The following is a 23,820-nucleotide window of genomic DNA, read 5'->3' on the forward strand; positions in this document are numbered from 1 at the left end:
TTTTAAAATAATCTTTCTTGAAAATATAATTGCATTATGACCTTTCCATGGCATTTTAGAAAGACAGAGTTTCGAAGAGATAGAAGGAGGTAATAAATTATATTGTGAAATACAAATATCTTCCTAAACTACACTGATCTCAGCAACCCTACTCCCTGACTCCTTTTGCAATTATATATTAAAGTCAAACTACCTTGAACAGATATTGCACAAAACAGTCCCTTTAAAAACTTATTATAGAAAGGCAGATTCTTTACCCTTAAATCGATGCTTTCCTAATACAACATCCTAATACAACATTCAACATAGTTGAATACTTTTGATTTAGCACCTTGTCTTTGGAAATGAGCTAGCAAGTTTTTCTTCTGAAATTTAGTCCCTTACTCTAAGCAAACTGAAAACTTCTAACTCAACAGATGCTTTACTGAACGCCTAAGGCCCACTGTGATTAAATTTATGTAATGGTTGCTACTACAAACATTCTGCTGACAATTTTAGCCAAAAAAACCTTATGTCTGGGCTGACATTTTTGCACCTCTTCCTTTCTGAACATTAGTTTTATTTCACAAAGTTTGAGAAAAATTGGCTAAACTTTTTTTCAGTTATGAAACATTTCTGCTTTTTTGCAGAAAAGCACCTTTTACCAAGCAGAAGTGAAACAGCACTATTCCTCTGTATATATAAACTTACAATGTTTCCTCAATTTCTTCCACCTTCATTTCTCTCTTTACAGGTATAGGGAAATTAAATGCAAATATAACCCAATTTATCCATAGTCTAATACATAATTAAAGTCTGAACATTACAAATGAGAATATTAATGTTCCAAAAATATTTTAATTCCTCATTTCTAGTAGATTGATATGTTTTAAAACTTATACCACACAAATTATATAGCGTTGAATTGGTAAAGCTTCCTCTAATTTTCTTCTTTCTTGATCTTGGGATTTAGAATTGCGTGCCATTAAAAATGCAATAAAGAAGGGCAGAAAAGAGTTTGCATTTAATACATTCCACATGTTCTTCACATTTGCACTTGGTCTGGCTTGGATGGAGTTAATTTCCTTCACAGCAGCCCATATGGTGCTGTGTTTTCTATGTGTGATCAAAACAGTGTGGATAACACACCAATGTTCTAGCTATTGCTGAGTAGTGCTTGCACAGCATCAGGGCTTTCTCTGCTTCTCACACTGACCCCACCCCACCCTGGGGAGTATGCTAGAGGTGGGCAAGAGTTTGGGAAGGGACACAGCCAGGACAGCTGACTTGAATTGACCAAAGACATATTCCATACCATATAACGTCATGCTCTGCAGTAAAACTGGAGCAGGGGCAGTTTTTCCATGGTAGCTGTGGCTGAGAGACTGGCTGGGCATCAGTCTGCTGATGGGAGGTGGCACATGATTGCTTTTGCATCTCTTGTTTTTGTGGGGATTTTTTGTTGGTTGGTTGGCTTTTGTTTTGCTTTGGTTTTTTGGGGGGTGTGAGGGTGTGGTTTTTTCCTTTCTTTCCTTCACTTATTGAACTGTCTTAGTCTCAACTCACAAGTTTTTCTTGCCTTTGCCCATCTGATTTTCTCCCCCATCTTGTTGCGGGGTGAGTGAGCAAGCAAGTGGGTGAGGGCTTACCTGGAATTGTATATTCCATAAGAAATGGAACAATTAATTTCTTATCAAAATATTAAACAGAACAAATTTAAAAAGAACTTTTTAAAGAAAAAATCCACAACTAGTCAAACATTTGAGAATAGAAAAACTTAATAAATGTGAACCCTACAAAAACTGAGGAAGAAATATTACTGAAACATTATGCCTACCAAAAATGTAGCTACTAGAGATGAATGTATTATCCAATTACAAATATGACATGCAGTAATACTTGTGCCGTTATATTAAAAAACCCAAGTATAACTCAAAAAAGATGATAATTAAGTCAGTCTTTTACATTTAATATAAAACTGAAGACTATTTCTTTGTGAACTCTCTCAATTCCATTCTGTTTGTTGCAAACTATGAGAACATATTATGACAGGCCAATATCGTTAATGGCACACAGCATTTGTAAAACATTAAAATTATGTTACTGAATGATATGTACACAATGCCAATCAGCAATGTACATTCATACTGAAGCACGGCAAACATAGAAACTGAATTTGCTGACAGATCAGCATATATTTTCATATGTAAAAATTACTAGGTGATATTTGGTCATGCTCTGATTGGGAAAAAAAAAGCAAAACCAAAACACCCCTTACTCCTTTGAATTTTTCATCCTTATTTATCAATTCATCCCAGAAGTCTGACATCCACAGTGTGTTAATAAATATTTCTACACATTAATTTGAAAAATGAGTTATTATTCTGTACTGAAATAGGATGCAATAGTCTCTGTCAAGCCTGAATTATTAAAGTGAAACAAGCATGGATTTAGGCAAAGAGGCAACAATATTAATGAAAATAAATGTGGTGCTTACACTGGTTGACAGGGCTACGGAATTGCAGCTTTCCCACCTTGTAAGTCATAAATTAGAATCTGTCAGAGGATTCAGCTCACTTTTTTCACCATTCCTCACCACTGCTAGAGATGGAGAATGTGAAAGATTTTTTGAATTGTAAAAAGTTGGTCTCCCTTCATTGCAAAAGCATGAGGTTTTATCACCAACTTTGCACATCTCATTTCCCCCTGGAGATTGGCCTATGGACAGTTTATCTGCACTGGACACCAACTACAACATACACGCACTAGACATTTCCAAAAATTTCTAATCTGAATTAAGTCTCTCTCCTAATGGTGTACAGGAGATGACAGTCCATCAAGGGCACTACCAGTTTGATAACAGAAGATAAATCCTTTTATGACTATGACATTGATCAGTGTTCAAATGTACTATTAAAAAAAAAATCCAGATGTATTCCAGTTGAACACAACTCCAACATCAGAAGATTGATGTTGAAGTAGCAAAAACACGCAAGAGATTCCTAAGAACCAGGCTAGATCAGGTGGGTAAGTGGCAGGAAGAACAGAGAAGCAAATAGGAGGACTTATCAATTCCCAGATCTCTGTGACTATCTGAGGCAAAAATTCCCTTGCAAGAAAAGAAGATCATCCCTTAATTTCCTTTAAAGACACCTTTCTAAGCTTCCTTCTTGGCAGCTTATCTCTAACAGTTCAAGCAACTTTCCCGTTTGATTAGAAGAGTAAGGAGAATATACACACGAGTAGCAGGATTTAATAGTTTAAAAAGATGTACTTCACTAACAAAAATATTCCTTTTCTGTTATACACAGGCCACATACAGTACATTAAAAAAAATTATATTTTCAGGATGTAATAGGCAAGCTACAGCAAAAATAAGGATACAAATCAAATCATAGCATAGAATGGTTTGGGTTGGAAAGGACCTTTAAAGGTCATCTAGTCCAACCCACCCACTATGAGCAAGGACACCTTCAACTAGATCAGGTTGCTCAGAGCGTTGTCCAACCTGACCTTGAATGTTTCCAGGGATGGGGCATCTACCATGTCTCCGGGCAACCTGTTCCAATGTTTCACCACCCTCATCGTAAAAAAATTCTTCCTTATACCTAGTCTTTATATCTATAAAAATAGTACATTACAATAAAGTAGATGAATACCTAGATATCCTTAGACCACAGCTCATAGTGATTAGTTGTCAAAATCCTGTTAAAACTACATTGAACTATGAATGAGTTAAGTTAAAGTTAAGGGCAGTGAAAAGCAGTGCTAATAAAGAAGTGTGTTAACATATCATTGACTTTTTTTAACAGCAATATTTCAGTTCCTGTTTTTTGCTACAAAACCCAAATTTGTACAATTAAATTATTATACTATTGCACTTAGGGAAACTGAAAGAGCTGAGGAAATGGCAGTAATAACACAGTGGTTACGTAGAGGAACGTTTATCAACTGCCGAATGATAACATGCTTACTCTGCATGTGTGAGAAACTAGAAAACTTGATTGCTCCTCAAATATAAACATCAATATATATGTTGATTAAAAAGCAGCACAAATGTTTAATTGAAATAAGGAAAATGGTCCCTTGTCACGATTCCATATTTTGAAATACATTTCTTTTGCCTTTTTAAAGATAAGATGTTAAACTGTAGCTGGGGAATTCTCAAACATATAAAAAATATCACTCACATAGTATGATTTTAACTAAGTGCAAACAAATGAAACAAGTTGCTTTGATTTTCAGTTCTACTAATGTCACAGAAAGTAAATAACCTTTCAGACAAGGTGTGATACATGCTTTTACCATATGCTTTATCTTCTTCATTTACCATATAATCTTACTAATTAAAACCCAAATTCAAGAGGATGAAAAGACAAAACAGGATTTGCAGAAGATCAAATTATTATAGTTTTTTATTATTATAGTTATTATTATAGTGGATTATTATAGTTTCTACCATAGGTCAGAAACATAACTTACTTTTATTATCCAGCTGAGCCCTGTATTTACTAAATCCTTTTAGCCGTACCCTCTGGCCCAGCAGATCCAGGAATTCTTCAAAAGCTGGTCCTGCCATCTCATTGTTATACATTTCTTCCTCTGTGCTTTGGCCTGCTTTGCAGTAAAGGATACCAATCTTATGTTGAAAACTCAGCTGAAATAAAAAAAAAAGAAAAAGGAAAGGAAAAATTACAGAAGCAAAGGAAAGTCAATACTAGAACAAATATTAACTACTAAGATATTAACATTGTTATAACCCCTAGCAGAAGTTATCTGAAAGTGAAAAAATACGTGTTCTGATTTGGGAAATAAGTCACCACAGAAAATAAAAAAAAAACCAAACCAAACCACAAAACAAACCAACAACTATCTTGAAAGAAAACTGGACTGTCACTATACAAACACAGATAAAAGCAGTACATGAAGACTTTTGACTTAGTCAGTTATCAGTAAAGGCACACTCTACTGCATGTTATAGTACGAGAATAATTGGCAATTTTTGTATAACTGTTTTCTCTCTCAGATTCAAAACAAGGAGAGCTTATTTTACCTTATTTCTACCCTTTAAAGTTCTGCGCAGTTCAGTTAAAACAGGCCCTCGGAACAGTAATTTCTGTTATGTGTAATCTTTTGCCCTGCCTATAAAATCGTCCATTGTTAAAAATTATTGCCCATTTTCAAAATATACTTCAAGCTAGAAATCAGATTGCAGTTGAACAGTTTTGTTAAACAAACTAGAGTCTCATTTCTAGAACATTAAAAAGAGATAAATTACTTCTATTAAAAAATAAGTATAAAAACTATAACAAGTTAAATATAAAAAGAGTTGATTACTTCTTGAGCAGAGTATTGTCTTGTTTTCTTAGCTTTTATGCATACTTCAGATGACAAACAAGAAACCTCCATGTGAATGGATTAGTCCTATTATTCTTAACTGACAACTTTTAGACCTTCACAAACTGACAGAGACCACCAGCCACACCAGATTCCCTTAAGACATTTATCTATATAAGACTTAAATCAACTCTCCAGCTATACAGAATTCTCTTAATCAAATTTCAGGATTAGTGTCTAAAATGTGTGTTATGCAAAGACTGTATATATTCGTATTAGAGCAAAGGTGACAAGAACAGTCTGCTTCACCTTAGTGATACGTAACACATAGTCTGCCACGTTAAGTATATTGTAAAACTCGAATCCATAGACATGCTACTGCACCAATGTTTTACCACAGCAATTTTGAGGAAAAGCTACAAGATGAGAATAAAAAAAGGTCGAGTCAAGAAAACATACACACATGAAAGAAGAAAGTGTCAAAAATATCATTCCAGACTTCAAATAATCCTTAACTTCCCTCTTCAATAAATGCTGCATTTCTCCATTGTAAGTGGAGAGTTGTATATAAGGCAGTTGCCAACAGTCAATTAAAAAACAAAACAAAACCAAGAAAAAGAAAACCACTACCCAAATCCTCATCACCCCTGGAGAAATAAAAGCTTTCACTACGCTTTTACTAACCTAGTCTTCTGTGCTTTCATGATGCTACTGCTTTTTTAAGCTAGTATTCTTTGTTTGTCTCCCACGCAATTCAAGATTTAACTTGACAGCATTCTTGGTTTAACTATTTACCTTCATGCACAACCAACACACAAAAAATCCCCAAGATGTCCAAGTTAATGAAGATTTCTGAAAGCCATAGATAGAATCATTGACACGAAGAATCTCATGCCCAAAGGGTAAATTGTATTAAAATTAAGTAACAGGGAAATGCTAGACTATTAAAGTCAATAGCAAAACACTTAATAACATCAATTGGGCCTGGAGTTCTTTTCTTACTGTGAAGTTAAGCCTATCAGTGGGACAATTTCTTTTCATTGTAACTAGTACAAACAGGCCTAACTCCATGATTTCAGCAGGTCTTATATTCACGGCAATGCACACTATAGAATTTGGTCTACTGTGCAGAAAATCTGCAGCACAGCAGGAATAAGAGTAATGTATGATGGCAACCCTTCCACCTCTCTGGTGAGCCCCAATCCATCCTCTCCCTTTGATAACCGCTTTATGTAGCAGTGAGCCCTTGTGGAACATACTCTGGCAGGAGACCATTGACCAGGGAACAGTTAGGAACAAAGAACAGGCTTAGTAAGGACAGGAATGAGGAATGATGCTGCAATAAGGTTTCACCTGGGCAGCACAGAACACAGAACTAGGAGCTGTGCCAAAGTTTGATGCAGAATGGGAGGGATGACCATCTGAAATAAAAGGAGATTCTGGGTTATGGATGCACTGTAGGAGCTGCCTGAGTCAGACCGCTGAACTCTGGAGCAGGGCACGGGTAAGATACCAGCTTGCTCTTGTCATTTCCTTTTGACTGGCATTAGGTGCTATCCATCCAAAATGGGGATCAAATAAGGTGCTTCCTTGTTTGATCCCCATTTTGAAGCACTGCCTGGAGAGAGTTAGGTATTTAACAAAAGGTTCCAGATTGCACACTGGTGACTATTTTATTCAGTGGAAAGCTAGCATGAACATTTCACGGAGGAAACTGTAAGAGAACTGGTCATATAAACATTAGATTACAGGATGCCGTGCTGTTACTTGACACTTCCCAGCAGAGACTTAAAATGATTGTGAGCACACTGCCACCTCTATCCCACCTCTGTGTCAAATAGTTTAGTTTAAACCACAGGGAATTTAAGTTAATTTCCTTGACTTCACACTAGAACTGAGGAGTGGAGAAGTTAAATGCTAACTGAGCTACCAACAAGAGGGGCAACAACTAACAATAAAGCAGCAACCTGGGCAAAATATTCAGTCTAGAAATATGCAGTCACATTCCTTCATTCTTTCTGAGGACATCAGTCATTCCCAAATTTATTCATGAATATCAATATAATTCCAAACAGGAGTGAAGTATACCTCTATCTTCCAAAACAACCTACCATCTCATGGTTTTAAACATTGTCCTAGGAGACATTGAAGATGAGGATCTGAAACTCTCCAGCCCAAGGAAGGAATTAATCCTGGGTTTTCACTTCATGGACAAGTACTGTAAACACTAGGTAACTGTGTACAAATTTGATTCTACCAATACCACTATTCCTAAACAAGGCAGCAGCGCAAGCTCATCTACAGTAATCTGAACCTCCTACCCGTATGCTAACAGCAAACATGACTATAAAATTAGAAGACTTAAGCAAAAGAACTCTCACGCCGATATCATGGGGACTGTGGAGAAGCAGAAATGGAGGTACCTTTAGAATGTCAATGCTTAAGAAAGAAGTAACTAAATGAGCTTTGGCAGGATCTTTTTATGTGGTGCATTTAACTGGCATGAAAAATTATCAGAATATTTAAAACTCACAAAGTTTGCCAGTTTTGAAATGGTATTGCATGCTTATTCAAGTCTTTTAAAGTAAATAATTGCAGACATGGTTCTGATTTCATGATTTCTAAATTAGAAATTTTACATTTATGTAACACTGAGAACAATTTAATAATGTGACATCAGAAAATAATTTCTAAACCCATTTAGCTAGTTGGGTATATGATACGTATTAAAGATGCATAGCAGTCCTTCCTGACTCAAAATGACTATGTTCTAGTCAGAATCACTCACTACTGAATCTTGGCATCTTGTCATCTTCTTGTACAGTATACATTCTTTATCACGTAGCAACAACTTGTTGACTTTCATCCTGTGAAGATTTTAGAGTTTTTCTGGCAAGGAACCTCAAGAGATTAGACACTCAATAGCCACTAAATAACACTGCAATCAAAGGTCCTAATTTATTTGGGCTTTTTGTAAACTTCAGCCTTTGGCCTAGAGAGAAGTGAACATTCCCAGAGGGATGTGAGGGGAATCAAAAAGCATATATACAATAAACAACCATTAGGAGAAATGGGGAGGGGGAACTAGGGGGGAACTAGAGAGGGGTTAAAAGAAAAAAAATCCTGTCCAGGTTATAGATAGTTGACTTTTCTTGTAAATTTACAGCCAAATCTAATGCTGATCTTCATATGCCAGAATAAATTGGGAAAATGCAGAGTCTTTATTTATATATTCATATTAGGTCAACCATCCAATTCGCATCTACTTTCTACTGTCATTTTAGAGACAAAGTTTTAGCCACACATTTCTTCCATAATCCATTCTAGATTTCACTGGAAACTATGAAACAGGTAGAAAATGAAATCAAAACACCGAAACAGTCTTCAGTCTGCTGAGGAACTATGCAAACATTTAATACACCACTACGCAAAATGAATATTATTCTGGTGACAGTATTAATCCTCTAGATCATGATTCATATTTTTAAATTCATGACACTACAGCCAGTCATCACCTTCAGTTGCCAAGCATAACTTTTTATATTTGCTTGATTAATAAACTGAAAGCATCAAGTACTTAAGAGGATTAAAAGCATAAATGGATCTCATGCTAGTTCTATGCACAGCTTTCTGTCTATGTTCAAGTAATTATCTCATAATAAGCAGCACATAAGATACATTAATATTACATTTTGCCTGGTGACAGCCCATTTCACAACATGATTGAATTTTCAGAGTTGATCACCTAAAGTAAAAAGAAATGCTATGTACTTCTGTTTCTTAAAATTATGAGTTAATGATTAAAGGATTATTTTGGTCAGTTCAATGGACAATCTGCATTCCAATTTTTGGGAAATACTTATAGTGAGTTTGGGAAATATTCAGGTCAGGTCAAATAAAGTAGTACTCTATACTGTCTAGAACATACTGCCCCTCTGAGCAGTGAATATCATTTATTAGATTAACCTAAACTCACACTGGAGCTCAAACAAGAAAGACAGAGAGCAATAGTACATCAGGAACTCTTAGATTCAAAACTGAGTGCTTCTGATTACCCTTTATTGTTTTACCAAAAGAACTGACAAACACAGGAAAAAATAAGGACATTTGGCAAAATGAATTTTCAATTAAAAGTCCTCCTCAAAGACTACAGTGAAGACTACAGTGAACAAAAGTAGTAAAATATACATTAAAAACTAGCTTAACAATCCACCCCAAAAAGCTGTTCTCTTCTTCTGTCTACGTTTACTTGGTTTTGAGCAATTGTTACAGCCACAAGAGAAGACAGAAGAATTCTAGTAGACACCACAAATGTTAGACGCAATCACTACATCTGAAACTGAATTAGCATTAAAAAATTAATTATACCACCATCATAATCAACTGGATCCATCAGCTGATTCAACTTCAACAGATAGATACTGAATTTTGCCTAGAAAGTGCAAACTTCACTTTAAATCAACACTTTTTAAATACATGGTTTTAAAAATTTATTTAAAACCCATCACAAGCCTGTCCTTCACAAAATATTCAGAAGCTATAAATTTAATCACTAGCTTTAAATGAAGCAGATTCATGTTATTGAACCTAATAAGCCTCACCATTTTCTCTCCTAATTTAAGCCGTACGAATATTTCATTGCCATGCAGTTAATTCATTTGTCTCAATCACAATTTCAGTTGTTTGAACCCAGAAGCATTCTATTCTAGTAAGACTACTGCAAGTTAATCAGAAAATGTTACTGTAGAAAACAACCCAAAATTTTAGATGTAGACACTTAATACGTTATATCCTTCTGCCTCCTTACCTATACACAATATTAATAAAATGTTCAAAATGTATTTTCATTTGCATTCAGCATTTGTACACATTAAAGTGCAAATATAGACTGTGAAAACCACTTCTTACTGACATTAAAAGTTTAGTTATAATCTTTCTCTCACTCACTCACCTAAAGAGAATCTCCAGAGACCAATAATTTTTTCCTAAGCTGCAATGTATTTTAAAAATAATTTGTTTAGAAAAGGAAACCTCATTTTGTAAATGAAAATACGCAAGTATCTCCCAAACCTAGAAAGAGAACGGTCTGCATTACAGATCCATGTTTATTAACATTGCCTGCAAAACACTTCAGATGACTTTTCTTTAAAGACTATTCATTTAAAAAAAAAAAAATTATGTGCTACATACCCCTTGTTCATCCAGTTTCAGCAGCTGTTCAGGTACTTTGGGTGAGTTGGAAGCCTGCCTCAGGCACTGAATGCCCAGCTCTGGTATTACATACTCTAGTACCTCTTTGAGAGGCAGACCTCTTGCTGTGCCATGCCGAGCAGTGGACGGTATAGCATCTTCTAAAATTGCTCCTCTAAGTGTAGTAAGCTGCAGTAAAGGTAAAACACACAAAACATTTTTAGTACTAATACTACAATGACTTTTAAAGATATAAACTTTTAGCAAAAAAAGTTTTAGCAAAAGCATGGAAGAAAGAATAGGAAGAAAGAGATCCCTATTTTTAATTTTTTTAGCCAGTAAAAAGATTACTAAATAACTTCTAACGAGGAGACAGGCTTTTACTGTCTCAGTGACAAATATATTTTTTATTTAAAGAAATTCACTGATGATCTTATTAACTTATTCTAATTTCTAAGACTACTACTTTTTTTGGAAAAAATATTTACAACACCAGGAAAACTAAAAATTGTTAATTTTAATGCCATACTACCCTAGCAGATACAGTAGGTGAATGTGAGGTTGGACAGGTGAGGTAAGCCACAGCTAATGGCACCTTCATTTAACCCATCCACCTATTTTTTAAACCATGCTGCTTCATCTTCATTGGATTTGGCAAAAAGAGAGTAATTTCTTAGAAGTGAGTCACCTGAATCACCTCTCCACACATACATACACACACCCCCCCCTTTTTTGGCAATTAAAAAAAAACACAGCCTAAAAAAATTTTATATATATCTGGTTTTGCATCTGTTTGTAAAAGCACATGAGCCCAGAGATATCAGGAGGTCTAGCCAACACTTCTCTACGTCCTAACCACAATAGAAAGCAATAGTCCTAAGGATTATGAAAATTTATAGTTGCTTGCTACAATAATAACATTGTGTATTTTCATACAAATCAAAGCTAGTTGCTGTGATAAAGAAGAAATTAGTTTCCAAGAAATACTAATTCACTTGAAATAGAAGTTATGAGATGTGTCCTTCCACAATGATCACAAGCGAGCTATTCTTCCAAATATGACAATTGTTTTTATCAACATATTAATATTCCTTCCACAAATCATGTATGTAGAAGTATATAAAAACATCTCACAGAAAAAAAGCTTCTAAGAAAGTATATTGAAACAAAACACAAAAATACAAATAAGTCATAGTACTAGCTTTCATATTTTTCCCCTCCCTTTTTCCCCTGCATTTCCTAATCTTCTATTTCTATCATTAGAAACTTAACATCAAACAGCTTGATCCAGACTCATCTTCAGCTTTGTTCTTATCTGTCCCTTCCTTGCCTTGCAGTTCCCTTCAGCCAACTTACTTCCTTTTGGGTGCCCGCTCAAAAAGATAAAAATTTTATGGAATACAGAACAGAAAAACTTCATTCCAGGAGCAACTACATTTACTAACTGTACAAGAAACATCCCTTTCCCATTAACAGATTTACTTTCGAAGTTAGCAACATATCCACAGACAAACAACTAGTATCCTAAGCTCTAAGTTAACTTTTCCATTCCTTTGCAGAATTACTGAAAGAACATTACCTCACTTGTCCTGAACACTATACGATAGTTGAACTGAGATCCTTCTTTCTCCTTGGCATCTTCAACCTTCTCCCTCCGGATGCTGACGGCTACAGGTCCAAGATTTTCATCTATTCCAAAGTAGTTCTGATGCTCTTTTGCACAAGAGTGAATGAAGAGAGAAGAGAATAATGAAGTATGAGTCTCCTAGAAAATGTTCATCAAATCTCATTGAAAATTTCTGCAGCAAGAAAAAAATACTTTTTTTAATTGAGCTATGAAATCTGTAAATACACCGGCTTGGGATCTTCTGAACTGTACAGTAAGTACATAAATCACAAAATGCTAATTTTGATGAGCAGAATGGTCACTCATATCACAACTCAAATTACCGCAACTGCTGCTACTACAAAATAATAGTTTTTATATAATAAGTATATATAATATAAATATAATAAGATGCTCTGTAGCTTCCTTCATTTCATTCAATTTATTCTTATTTAAAGCTTTACATTCAAAGCAGCAACTCAGTTTTAACAAGTGAAAACTGAGGCTAGTAACTCTTCAGTCTTTGATGAATAGTTAAATAGCCAACTAGCCCAGTCTGGGAGAGTAAAGCACTACCAACAGAAGAGGAAGATCAAGTTAGAGACCATTTAAGCAGACTAGACACACTCAAGTCCATGGGACCAAACAGGAGTGAACTAGTCCTTGTCACTGTAAGGCCACTGTTTATCACCTTGAAAGGTCATAGTGAGTGGTTACACCCACCTTTAAAAAGGGCAAGAAAGAGGGTCTCGGAAGCTATAGACTAGTCACCATAAACTTTAGTTCCCAGAGAGATTCAGGAACATATTCTCATGGAAGACATTTCCAGGCACATGAAGGACAAAAAGAAGCTTGGAAACAGCCTGCCTAGATTTACCAAATGCAAATCGTGCATAAGCAACCCAGTTGCTTTCTACAATGAGATGTCTGGCTTTATGGATGAGGAAGGAGCAATAAATGTCACCTACTTGTACTTTAGCAATGTTTTTTACACAGTCTCCCATGGTATCGTGTAGCTAAACTAAAAAGACATGGTTTGGACATGCAAATTACAAGGTGGACATAAACTGGCAGGACAGCTAGCCTCAAAGGACTGTGATCAGTAATACGAATTCCAGTAGTGGCCAGTTACTAAAAGGTTTATCAAAAGCTGATAGTGGAGCTTACTGTTTAATTTTTTTTTATTTATCTAAATGATGGAATGGAATGCATCCTCAACAAGTTCATGCACATGACCAAGCTCAAGGAGAACAGTTCATGTATTGGAGGTTGGGGCCGTAGCTGGGTGCAACAGATGAAGGGGAATAACCAGCAGGCTTTTAACAAATTAGTAATATGTGCATAGGGCAGATACTGAAATGCATAAACCTTGCAGTATTTTACAAAAGTGGGCAAAGGAGGTTAACCCATCCGCACAGGTAGAGTCCTATAGCTATAGGGTCTCTGTGCTTCACTGTCCAATCTCCCCCTCCCCTGGAGGCAGCTGCTGCTGAGATGGGACAGCTGAGCTGCATGTGAAGCAACTCCTAACCCACTGAAGTTTTCAACCTGACATGTTAAAACAAACTCTCCCTTTGACAATCTGAAAAAATGGACTGACAGAAATCTCATGAAGACCAGCACAGACCTGTATCTGGAACAGAGCAAGCTCATACAACAGCACAGGCTGGGGATCAACTGCCTCAGGAGCAGCTCTGTGGAAAAGTACTGGGGACCCTGGTGAACAACAGGCTGCACAGCAGCCAGCAGAACCCCCTGCAGAGATGAAGGCTAACCACACTCCGGGCTGCACTAGCAAGAGCATACCAGCAGGTCAGGAGAAGACATTATGCCTCTCTATTTGGCACTTTTGAGGCCACATAAGGAGTAATGTCCAATGTTGGACAGAGTGGGACAAGGCCAGCAGACAACTAGCAAGACAATTATTGGGCTGGAGCATATAACAGATGAGGAGAGGCTGAAGATGGGCTTGTGCAGCCTGGAGAAGAGCAGGTTAAGGAGGGGAAATAATTGCAGGATCCCACTAGCTGATGGGGAGTTACAGAGAAGGGAGAGCCAGACTCTTGTCCAACATACAGAGAGAAAGGCCAAGATGCAACCATCACAAGATGCAGCTCCTCATTGAGGGGAATCAAACACAGGAAAGGGTTGCCAGGAGAGTTAGTGAAATCTCCATCCTTAGAGATGGTCAAAAGCTAAAGGGACAGCTGAAGAGGAATAGGTTCTGAGCAACCTATTCAGAACCTACCTTTAAAGGCAGCTTTAAACAGGGATTTAGACTGGATGACTTCCAGAAATGTCTTCCAATCCAATTGATGCTATAATTCCATATTTTAAATAGCAATTAAGTAATAGACTAATTTCTCCTTTTAAGATTGTCTGGATTAAAAAACGCTTTGCTAGCATTTTTGAGCCAGTTTGATAGGTTAGGGTTGTTTTTTTTTTTTTTTGCTATGTATTTATAAAAATGTGTAAGGAAGTTTCGCAAAATGTCTTTCACTGAGAAGTCATCCATACTCTCAGAATGGATACAAAAAGATAAAGTTATCTCTACATAAATGACAGTCTGATTTGTCAAATCAAGTTTAAATTAAGTTTCCAGTAGCCTTTCAAAAATCTGTCTATAAAGTATGTTGGTGGTTACAGTCCATCACCCAGCAGAGGGAAAATGGACAGTATCAGCACATTACAACTAGCAATCCTTTTCTTGGAAGGAACACCTGGGATCAAAGGGGCACAGACATTAAATTATTCGCTCATGCTTACCAACTACATTCCTTTCCCAGCCTGAGCATTCTACCTGCATGGATAAATTGTACCTCATGGATTTTCCAGTGTTAAATTAAAAATTTCAGTCTTAATGGGCAAGTTCACCAAATGGAACAGGATTTTTTTTTATTTTTTTTTTTTTGGGGGGGGGATTTCCATTCAGAGGCCAAACACTTTCAACAACATTAGAACTCCCCACAGCTGCATATTCAGGCTTTGACAAAAGGTAGACTTCTCAGTTAGGGTTTCTATAGCCTTTCATTTTGATGTAAATCTAGAAAAAGGTATTACACAGTTACTAGATTTCTTGGTTGCAGTATTACTGAGCAGAAAAACGTAAGCTTGGCAGGTGTCTGCTTATTTCTTGTACAATATGAAAGACACAAAACCAAAGACGTTATTTATGTACATTAAAAATAAAATAGATAAAACAGTTTCAAGAATGGGAATTAAAGAAGCTGATGTAAATTAAAGCATAGCATGGCTACTGACATTCTGGGATTTAGGGAAACCGTTTTTAAGTCAAGGCGCTTTCTTTTTAATCTCATAAAGTACAAACTCATTAAGCTCATTTAAATGTATTTATGTTGATTTAAAAGTATTGACTGGAGAGAAGAGAAGAAAATAAGTGCTATTTTCTGGCTGTTTAAAGAGAGATGGTAAAATATTCCTCATTTTTTACTTTTTCATTTTGAGGAATAATTGTCAACTTCTAATACAAAAGTCTTACTTATACAAAACTGAGTTAATACCAAAAGCTTGCTAAGCCTGTACATTTCTTCTAGGACATTTTTTCAGTTTCATATCAGCAGATAGATACAATAACATATTAAGAAATGGTTGCAAGCATCCCTCAAATAAAAAGCATGGCAGTAATAGTCAAGTCTCAAGGTATTATGAGGATAACTACACAAGGGTAAAAGGACAAATCAATGACAATAAAAGCATATTTCAATTATCCTTTTCAAAAATCAACATAGCTTTTTTTCCCTTCTCATCCCCTTTTATCCCATAAAAATATAGTTCACTAAAGGACACCATTAATAAATCAAAACCATGAGATAAAATAAAATATTCCAGCTTTTACAAACCTTAACTGAAAACTGAGAAGATATTTTCCATAAACATTAACATATTTTACATCAGTCGTGTTGGATTTGATTTTAACAATCGTTACAAAGCTTATAAATATGCAGTATAAAACTACAGCTCATTTCAGAAGACACTGAATTCCAAATTCTCTCATTTCTTGAAAGGGAATGGAATAATTAGTGCTACACATGCCAGGGTGTTTCTTCCATACATCTTAAAACAGAAATAAAACTTGTACTCTGACAAGTGCCAATTAAAAAACTGTGAACTAAATCAAATATTCAGAAAGTTATTTCTTTTTCATAGATGTCTTGTTAAAGGCAAAGAAAATCGGTGGCATTACATATGTCTCTATATACAAGTGACTATTGTTTGCTAAATTTTTATTTCATCCTTCCACAATTATTTTGCTAAATTCAACTGTGTTATTAAATCTACAATTCAATGAACAACCAGCTAGGAGAGCTCACTGTCATGGAACAGCACCAAGTAAGACTTAGTATGCATACTAAATGTCACTTTTTCTTATACGGGTGATCTGCACAGCAGCAAGACATTTTGGTGCCCAAGGCAAAATGCCTGTTTTATTTCCTCCATCCACAATAAACTTTGCTTAGGTGAGAACTGTGTTCAGCTGGAAGTAATCTAGAGATTCCTTAGATGCTTGATCCCTTGAGATAATAGGTACTGAAAATTAAGTTTTTAGTTCCATCAACATGTTTGCCCTGACTTGCTACCTGTCTCATAAGAGCCATCCAATACACGTCTCTCATGTAGCTTCTGTTACAGCTCTATAGAAAGTTAATGTGGAACAGGGCATGGCTTATATATCATTGTAAAGGTGAGAGGGTAACAATTTATTACTGGATATTAAATGCATCACATATTTACTTTTGAAGAACTCTACCTACAGAACAATTAGTAACAAGGACAAAAACAATTCAAGTTTTCTAGTATCATACTATGTGGGATAAAACTCTCAGATACTATTTCTTAACTTTTAAATACTATTTTAAAATAAACATACTTTACTTCTAGTCAAGAGAGCATATACACATAATACCAGAACAGAAGTTAATTAAAACTAATTAAGTTCACATCAACTTTCCAGAAAGGTCATTAGGTTTATTTATAGTATATTATTTAAAAGTTTTTTGAGTACTCTTTGTATTTTCTTTTTTTAATCTTTCTGACAAGATTTTTCTTCACAAAAAAATGTTCAGCCCTTCAGAACCTGTAACTCATCCATGATAAAGACATTTCATAAACAAGTCCTCTCATTTGGCTTAATCCTTGTCTTTTTTTTTTTTCCTATCCTGCCACAACCTTTGTCCATTGACAATCTTCCTTTCATTTCCATCTATGCCAATCCTTTCTTCTCTCTGCCCCACAAAAAATATGCCACCCTTTTGTTACAAGTTTCCCTTCCCTCTCTTCCATTCTTACTCCCTCAATGCTTTTTGATCCTTTACAACCTGCCTAGCTTAAAAGCCATTTTGAACCTCTGAATTTACCACCCGTTCCTTGCTTAGCGATGGATCTTTTTCTGCCTCTTCCATGGCAGATCAAGATTCTTTTCTTCCTTGCCTTTTAAATACAGTGTTTTTACAGCCAATATGTTCTAGGTGTCTACCATATTGTGAAAACAAGCACTGTACTGGATCCTCTTTCAAGTCCCTTGCAAAGGGTCACTGGAGGAAGGAGTACAGTACAGTGCTTATTTCCTGCTATTCAAACATAGAAAGCAGAGGAAGTATGATTTCAGGAAGACTCGGGCAGTAACAGTCTTTTAAGGACAGAAGCAGGGGGTTTTTTTATTTTCTTTTAATAACAGCAAAAAGACTGAGCTGTAATTCATAATACAGAAAGGACAGAGACAGGTATTTTGGGTTTCTCCCCACAAAAACAGAGATTTCACACACATTGTACAATGCAGTACTGAATATAGACAGCCAAAGTAGATCACAAAGTGAAAACAGTTTATCTGACTAACTATTCAAGCCAAGATAATTACTCTGCTGAGAAGAGTACCCTGGCACTTCGCAGTGTGAACGTATCCTAAAAGAATAGGGTAAAAGGCTAGGAGAAAGGCATAAAACAACCTTCTTTAAGCTGAAAAAGTAAGTATCATCAGAAGCTCTCTGTTTAAGGAGTATGTATATGTGCATACAGTATGAAAGACCCCAAGAGATACTTTAAGACAGCAGAATCTAGAAGAAAGGAGTCAAGCCTCACTAACAAAACCTTCTCTTTTGGAGGCACAGTTTAGGAAATAATGATTTCCACTCTGAGTATCAGTATTTCCAATGCATTTACTGGATATACATGTCTTCTTTTCTTCCTGCCCACTGAGAAAGTTTGGTTCAGAGAAGTTAGTTTACATACTAATTTAAATGACCCCACACTTAGTGAACTTACACAAGTATTGCATAACTTTATACATAAGCCACTGGTTATTGAATATCCCCCTGGGAGAGCAAGAATAACAGGCTTAATTTTAGTAAAGAGTTTCAGGATCCCCTGTAATGCTTAGGTCTCTCTACACAGAAGAAGGAGGAAAAAAAATAATCTTTACTAAGCAACTTAAATCTAATGCATGAATATCTCAGAACAGTTGCATTAGAAAAATTTACCTTTTCCATAGAAGAACTTGCGGTAATAATATGCTCCAAGATCAATGTGTTCTATGATGTAACGCTTCACTTTCTCTCTGTGAATGGACTGATTTTCTCTTGGTACTTCCAGTACTGAAACACCAGCATTTGTGCAATGGGAACTCAGAGAGGACTCAAAAGAACAACTTTCACCTGAAGAAAAAGATGCTGAATTTGCCCTAGAAAGTGCAATCCGTCTATCTCCTTCCCCACCAGTTTCGTTCCTGAAGTAAGGGCAACTCAATACTAAATCATTACTCTTCCCATCACCCTCATCAGCATCTAAATTCTCTTTTGAATTGAGGTCCTCTTTGCTTCCCAAAGGAGATTCACAGTTTCCCGTTTGGCCTGCTGGCATCTGAGTTTGTGACGCAGCTGAAGCCCCAGTGGTTATATTTTTTCTTTTTCCTACATTTACTCTGGTAGCCATTGCTTCATTTATGTTAAACAAAACGCTCTGAACATCATAATGTGCAAAACATTTCTGACAGTTCCAAGAACGAACATTTCTGTCAAGTCTATCATCCAGATCAGATGAAAACTTGAAAGTTTCATGCTCACTTTTAACTGTTCGCAATTTTCTAAACAGAGATGTTTCTACTGCTTCTGATTTTAGTCTCCTCTTGAAAGATTTCTCCCTGTCTCGACCAATAAGTAGGGCACTATCCATATAATCCAAGCCAGAAATCCTGACAAATTCTCCCCTGGAAATCTGCGCAGCAGCATGTAGACTTGGAGAAATTGTAGGATCACAGTGGAAAAACTCAGAAAATCCAAATGGAGCAAGGGTTTTATGTTCAAAATTTTCCACTCGATATCCTCTTAGCATTGCAAAAAAATTTTCTCCAGACAAGCCTTGTCGATCAATTGAAGAGGTACTGCCATATTCTCTATGAAGAGCTGCTCCAGTATTTGGGTTAACAGCATTCTGGTCTAACACATCTTCAGCATCAATATCACTTATTGTCACATCACTGTTGCTTCTTTGTCTTATGGGATGAAGTCCCCTTTGAGGGGAATGAACAAAAAGATCTCCAATCGAATATTTTCCCTCCGTAAATTCCAATTCTAGCTCTTCTTGCTGTCCATCACTTTGGTCATTTTGTCCATTTGGAAGTACTGAGCCAACACTTTCATAACTGGTTGGAGGTCTGTTTTCCCAAGCAGCTTTACTCAGCTCTTTAGAGCAATCCTTTTTAGGAGGCCATTCAGATACCCTTGCTCGAACACCCATTTTAGGCACAGCTGGTGTACCGTTTGTTTGATTATTTTCAGTTTTGCTAGACGCATTTGAAGAAACAGGAGGACCCATGCTACCATTCAAAGCTTTAAGTTTTCTAGCAAAATAATCATCAGATTGCATGCTTCTTGAAGACTCCCTGAACTTTGAGGAAGTTCTGCTAACTTTGTGCTTATCTTCTTGCAAAGACCTTTGATCACTCATGTCCAGTCAGTGGGAGGGGAACCACTACTATTGCGTAAATTTACTGTTACTTTTGTTATTACATCATCTTTTATGGGCCAATAAACTGCAATATAAAAATACAGTCACAGTCTTCCCAGAAGTGCAAGCAGAAACCTCAGTGTACAATTTTTGTACAGCTTCTGTCAGGAGAGCAATCTTAAAACATTTCCTTCAGTTCAGATGCATTCAGTTCAGTATTAATCCAGAAAAGTTTCTTTTATCTGTTCATAAAAAAAAGGAGAAAGTGTATTAAAATGTTTATAGTCAATAACAGTGAGCTTCCAATGTTGCTTGTATATACACAACACCCCATGAAACTGGAACTAATGAGACTTGCTTTGTATGGTTTTCTATCCTCTGCCTCCTTAAAACCCAACAAATGCAATAATCCCAGTTCCCCATATGATGCCCACAGGATGCGAGCAGTTTGAACCTGCATATTTCTCATGGGCTAACCAGTACACGCACACTGAATAGCAGGTCCTGCCAAGCAGAATAGCCACATACAATTCTCTCTGTGTTTCCTTCAATGCTGATAGTAACTTAGATGCCTACTCTCTGTCTAATCACTAGGGTTTTTTACATAACATGAAAGAACACAGCCATGTCTAAGATACCTTTTTCAAGTTTGCTTGAAAATACACAGGAGTTACTGGGGCAAGACTAGTAGAAAGTGTAAGCAAAATATATGAAACTGATAGACTCTTAGACAAAGAAAAGTGTTTTGTCCCATTTAAAGGAATATTTTAAAGGTAAGTAATCTCTCCACTATGATTAATTCAGTGAATAAATGTATTTTGCCTTTTTTTCCCCTCTCCCCTCCCAAAGGGAGATTTACTTACATTCCTTTCTTTGGAGTGTAAACTATTATATAGCTGTGTAAAACAGTTATAGTTGTTTCTGTTACATTATATTCCTCTGGTTGGAAACCTAGACTGTTAACTCAGTTACTGTGCTACAGAACACGTCTGCTGTCTTCCACAAATAAGAAAAGATAGTAGCCCTATTGATAAGTCTTAATTTGCTTACAAAATCGGAATTGTTAGGATATAAAAATATTCTTCAATGGCTTTAATGGTCTTAAGAATGACCAAGACTCATGCTGTGAAGATTCATTTGCAGGCAGAGCTCATCCTTTAACCCACTGCATAAAACTAGACTAAAATGAGACAAGACAGCATGTTATGTACTTCCTTTTCAGCTTTTGTCCCTTGAACAAAAACATCAACATAATGATGTTTTAAGAAGCTGCAAATAAGCATATGTATTTACCAGAGTTTTAAAAAAAAGGCCAGGTCAAATTAGCCTGGAATATGAATTCTCCCCTTATTTCAGTGAAGATATGAGGTAGTAAGAGGAGCTCAGAAGATAAATGTTTTTTTCACCTACATTTAATGTCATAAAAATTCTCAAAAAAAAAAAAGGCGTGAGGCAGGGGGGCAAAGGAATAATATCCATTAAAACTTGACAGATTATTTTTTCTGCTTGTCAGAAATCAACACAAAGTTGTGTTTGATATAGCAAACTTTAGGACTCTTCTACCAAAATGGGTTAATAAACACAAGTTAGAGTTACAGTAGCATCATGATTGACATGATTTCTATGTGACTGCTACTAGGAATGGATAACAATAACAATATAACATTGCATCTTACTTTCACTACATACAAATTCCTCAGAACTCCTGTTTGATGGCCAATAATGTCAATTAAAACAAAGTTTTTGGTTCCTTACAGGAGTCCAAGAGGTTGTTTAAATAACCGACATGTTCAGAGAAACAGTATTTCAAAAGTAGCCTGTAGGATTTTTAAACAAACAAGTGCACACTACCACCTCATTTATTTTCAATCCAAATCCACAATGTGATTTACCGTTTGGCCTCACAAACAGCTGTATCTGTGGAAGGCAGGAGAGAGCCTGAAAGCCACAGGAAAGAAAGACTTTTTTTTTTTGTGGTGGTGTTAGCTTAAATACTTGATGAAGTATGGCCTGAGTATTTTAAAACAAAGGTACATTGCAAATGTAGTATTTAAAGATAGAATTATTTTTCTTTACACTGTAAAGCTGGTGTGACAGAAGACCAAAGAAATGCCTGTTTTGGAACTGTAGATTGACATTTTATTGGAAATATTAATATTTGAAGATGTGATGCAGTATACTTAAGGTATATATTTTTTAAAAAATTCTGACATTGGCCTAATTGACAAAATCCACCTGTTTTTAATATAAATGTGTGTGTTTTGGTATTGCCCATTCCTGTAAATTTCTGTAACTCGGTACAACAGCATGTTTTGGTTGACAGCTGACCTATGCTGATGGATAGCACTATATTCTTCTGTATTTGTGGTTCTTTAAGGTTTTTCTCTCTCTGTACTAAGAATTTAGCAACTCACAAATATTCCCCTATAGATGTTGATACTATTTATTTTAAACCAATTTTGTTTGCTGAATTTAATAAACTATTACTTCTACAAAGAATGCTGTCAATATGATCATGAGTACCCTTCTCTTCAGACCTGTACAGTCCTTTCGGTCAAGTTCTTCACTTCTCTCACTTTTCGTCTTATCCTAGCTTTTAAGCATGGAATCATTGACAGATATGGTCAGAAAAGAAAAGCTGGATGCCTACCAACCCTTCCCACTAAGGCTGCTGGATGCTATGCAAATAACTTAAGTTCCTTCCACACAGCTACAAAGACTTCCTTCTGAGCTCAATACAGCAGCTGGTTTGTTAGCCACAGTTACAGTTCTTTAACATGGAATGATTCCAAGTTTCCTGTGGACCTGGATACATGCCCGCAAATGTTCCTGTGCCAGTAGCAGAGCAATGAATAAGAACTGTACTATTGGACTATCCTGTCAAAAGGAGGCTGTTTGGTAACACTGCCTCGTGTCAGCCTTGATAGATGGAAATGAATTATTTAAGAAGCCTTTCTGTGATCATTTTGTTGATCAAGGCTTTGGAAATCTGCCCCTATTATTATGTAATGTTATCATCCTAAAAAGAATGCATAATTTGGATGAAAGCATTCATCTCTACTATTTATCAAGATGACAATTCTATAAACCATGACTCCCAAGCTCTACTAATCTTAAAAAATGGGAAGTGCAATTTGATAAAATAGGAGTATAGGCAGCAATAATATGCCAAAAGCTGAAGATCAGACATTTAATTTGCATTCAATTGATTCTACACAGCATGTTCTGTGTGCTCAGAGTCTGGTTAGTTTCCACTCTTCAGAAGAAACACATAGTATGGCAGAAGTGTTATGTATTTTGACAGTACAGCAGAGTAGCAGTTACACAATGGCTACTTTATGGGAATCCAAAGTCTGCAAGAAAATTCTGCTTTCAGGCCCATACTTTTAAGTGCAGTGAAAAAGAACAGTGCAAAGGAGAAACAAACACTGTTCATAAGCTGCCTGTATTTTCACAGGTTTTGGACCAGATATAACCCACTGAACAAATCTGTCACAAGGTATTATTTCCTAAAACTAAGGTTGCCACTAGAAAAAAGGTAACTAATTTTTGAAAAAGAAGAAAATCATACAAAAAAGGGTTTTAAAGCCCGTTCAAACTTGTTTCAGTTTGCTTATTTTTAAAAACAGACTACATTAGCAAATGCTTTTAGATTTACATATTCTCAGTATATCTATTAACAGCATTTATTTCTTAATTATTCCCAATTCAGAACTATCCAATTTTCAGAAGCAAAATGAGGACCATGC

At 36.0% G+C, this 23,820-nt stretch overlaps 1 protein-coding gene across 8 annotated transcripts in view; it reads right to left on the bottom strand.

Annotated features, from left to right (window-relative positions):
- Window positions 1-23,820, bottom strand: part of SIPA1L2 (signal induced proliferation associated 1 like 2) — a 120,480-nt gene that overhangs the window by 68,223 nt on the left and 28,437 nt on the right. For all 8 annotated transcript variants that reach the window (XM_072856354.1, XM_072856353.1, XM_072856356.1 and 5 more), the window contains 4 exons: window positions 18,607-20,313; window positions 12,086-12,219; window positions 10,507-10,695; window positions 4,462-4,636 (listed from right to left, as the gene is read on the bottom strand). In XM_072856354.1, coding sequence (XP_072712455.1) covers window positions 4,462-4,636; window positions 10,507-10,695; window positions 12,086-12,219; window positions 18,607-20,071 — 1,963 coding nt within the window. In that variant the 5' untranslated portion in view covers window positions 20,072-20,313. The remainder of the gene's footprint in view (window positions 1-4,461; window positions 4,637-10,506; window positions 10,696-12,085; window positions 12,220-18,606; window positions 20,314-23,820) is intronic.

Source organism: Ciconia boyciana, chromosome 3, assembly GCF_034638445.1.
Source record: "Ciconia boyciana chromosome 3, ASM3463844v1, whole genome shotgun sequence".
NCBI lineage: Eukaryota > Metazoa > Chordata > Aves > Ciconiiformes > Ciconiidae > Ciconia > Ciconia boyciana.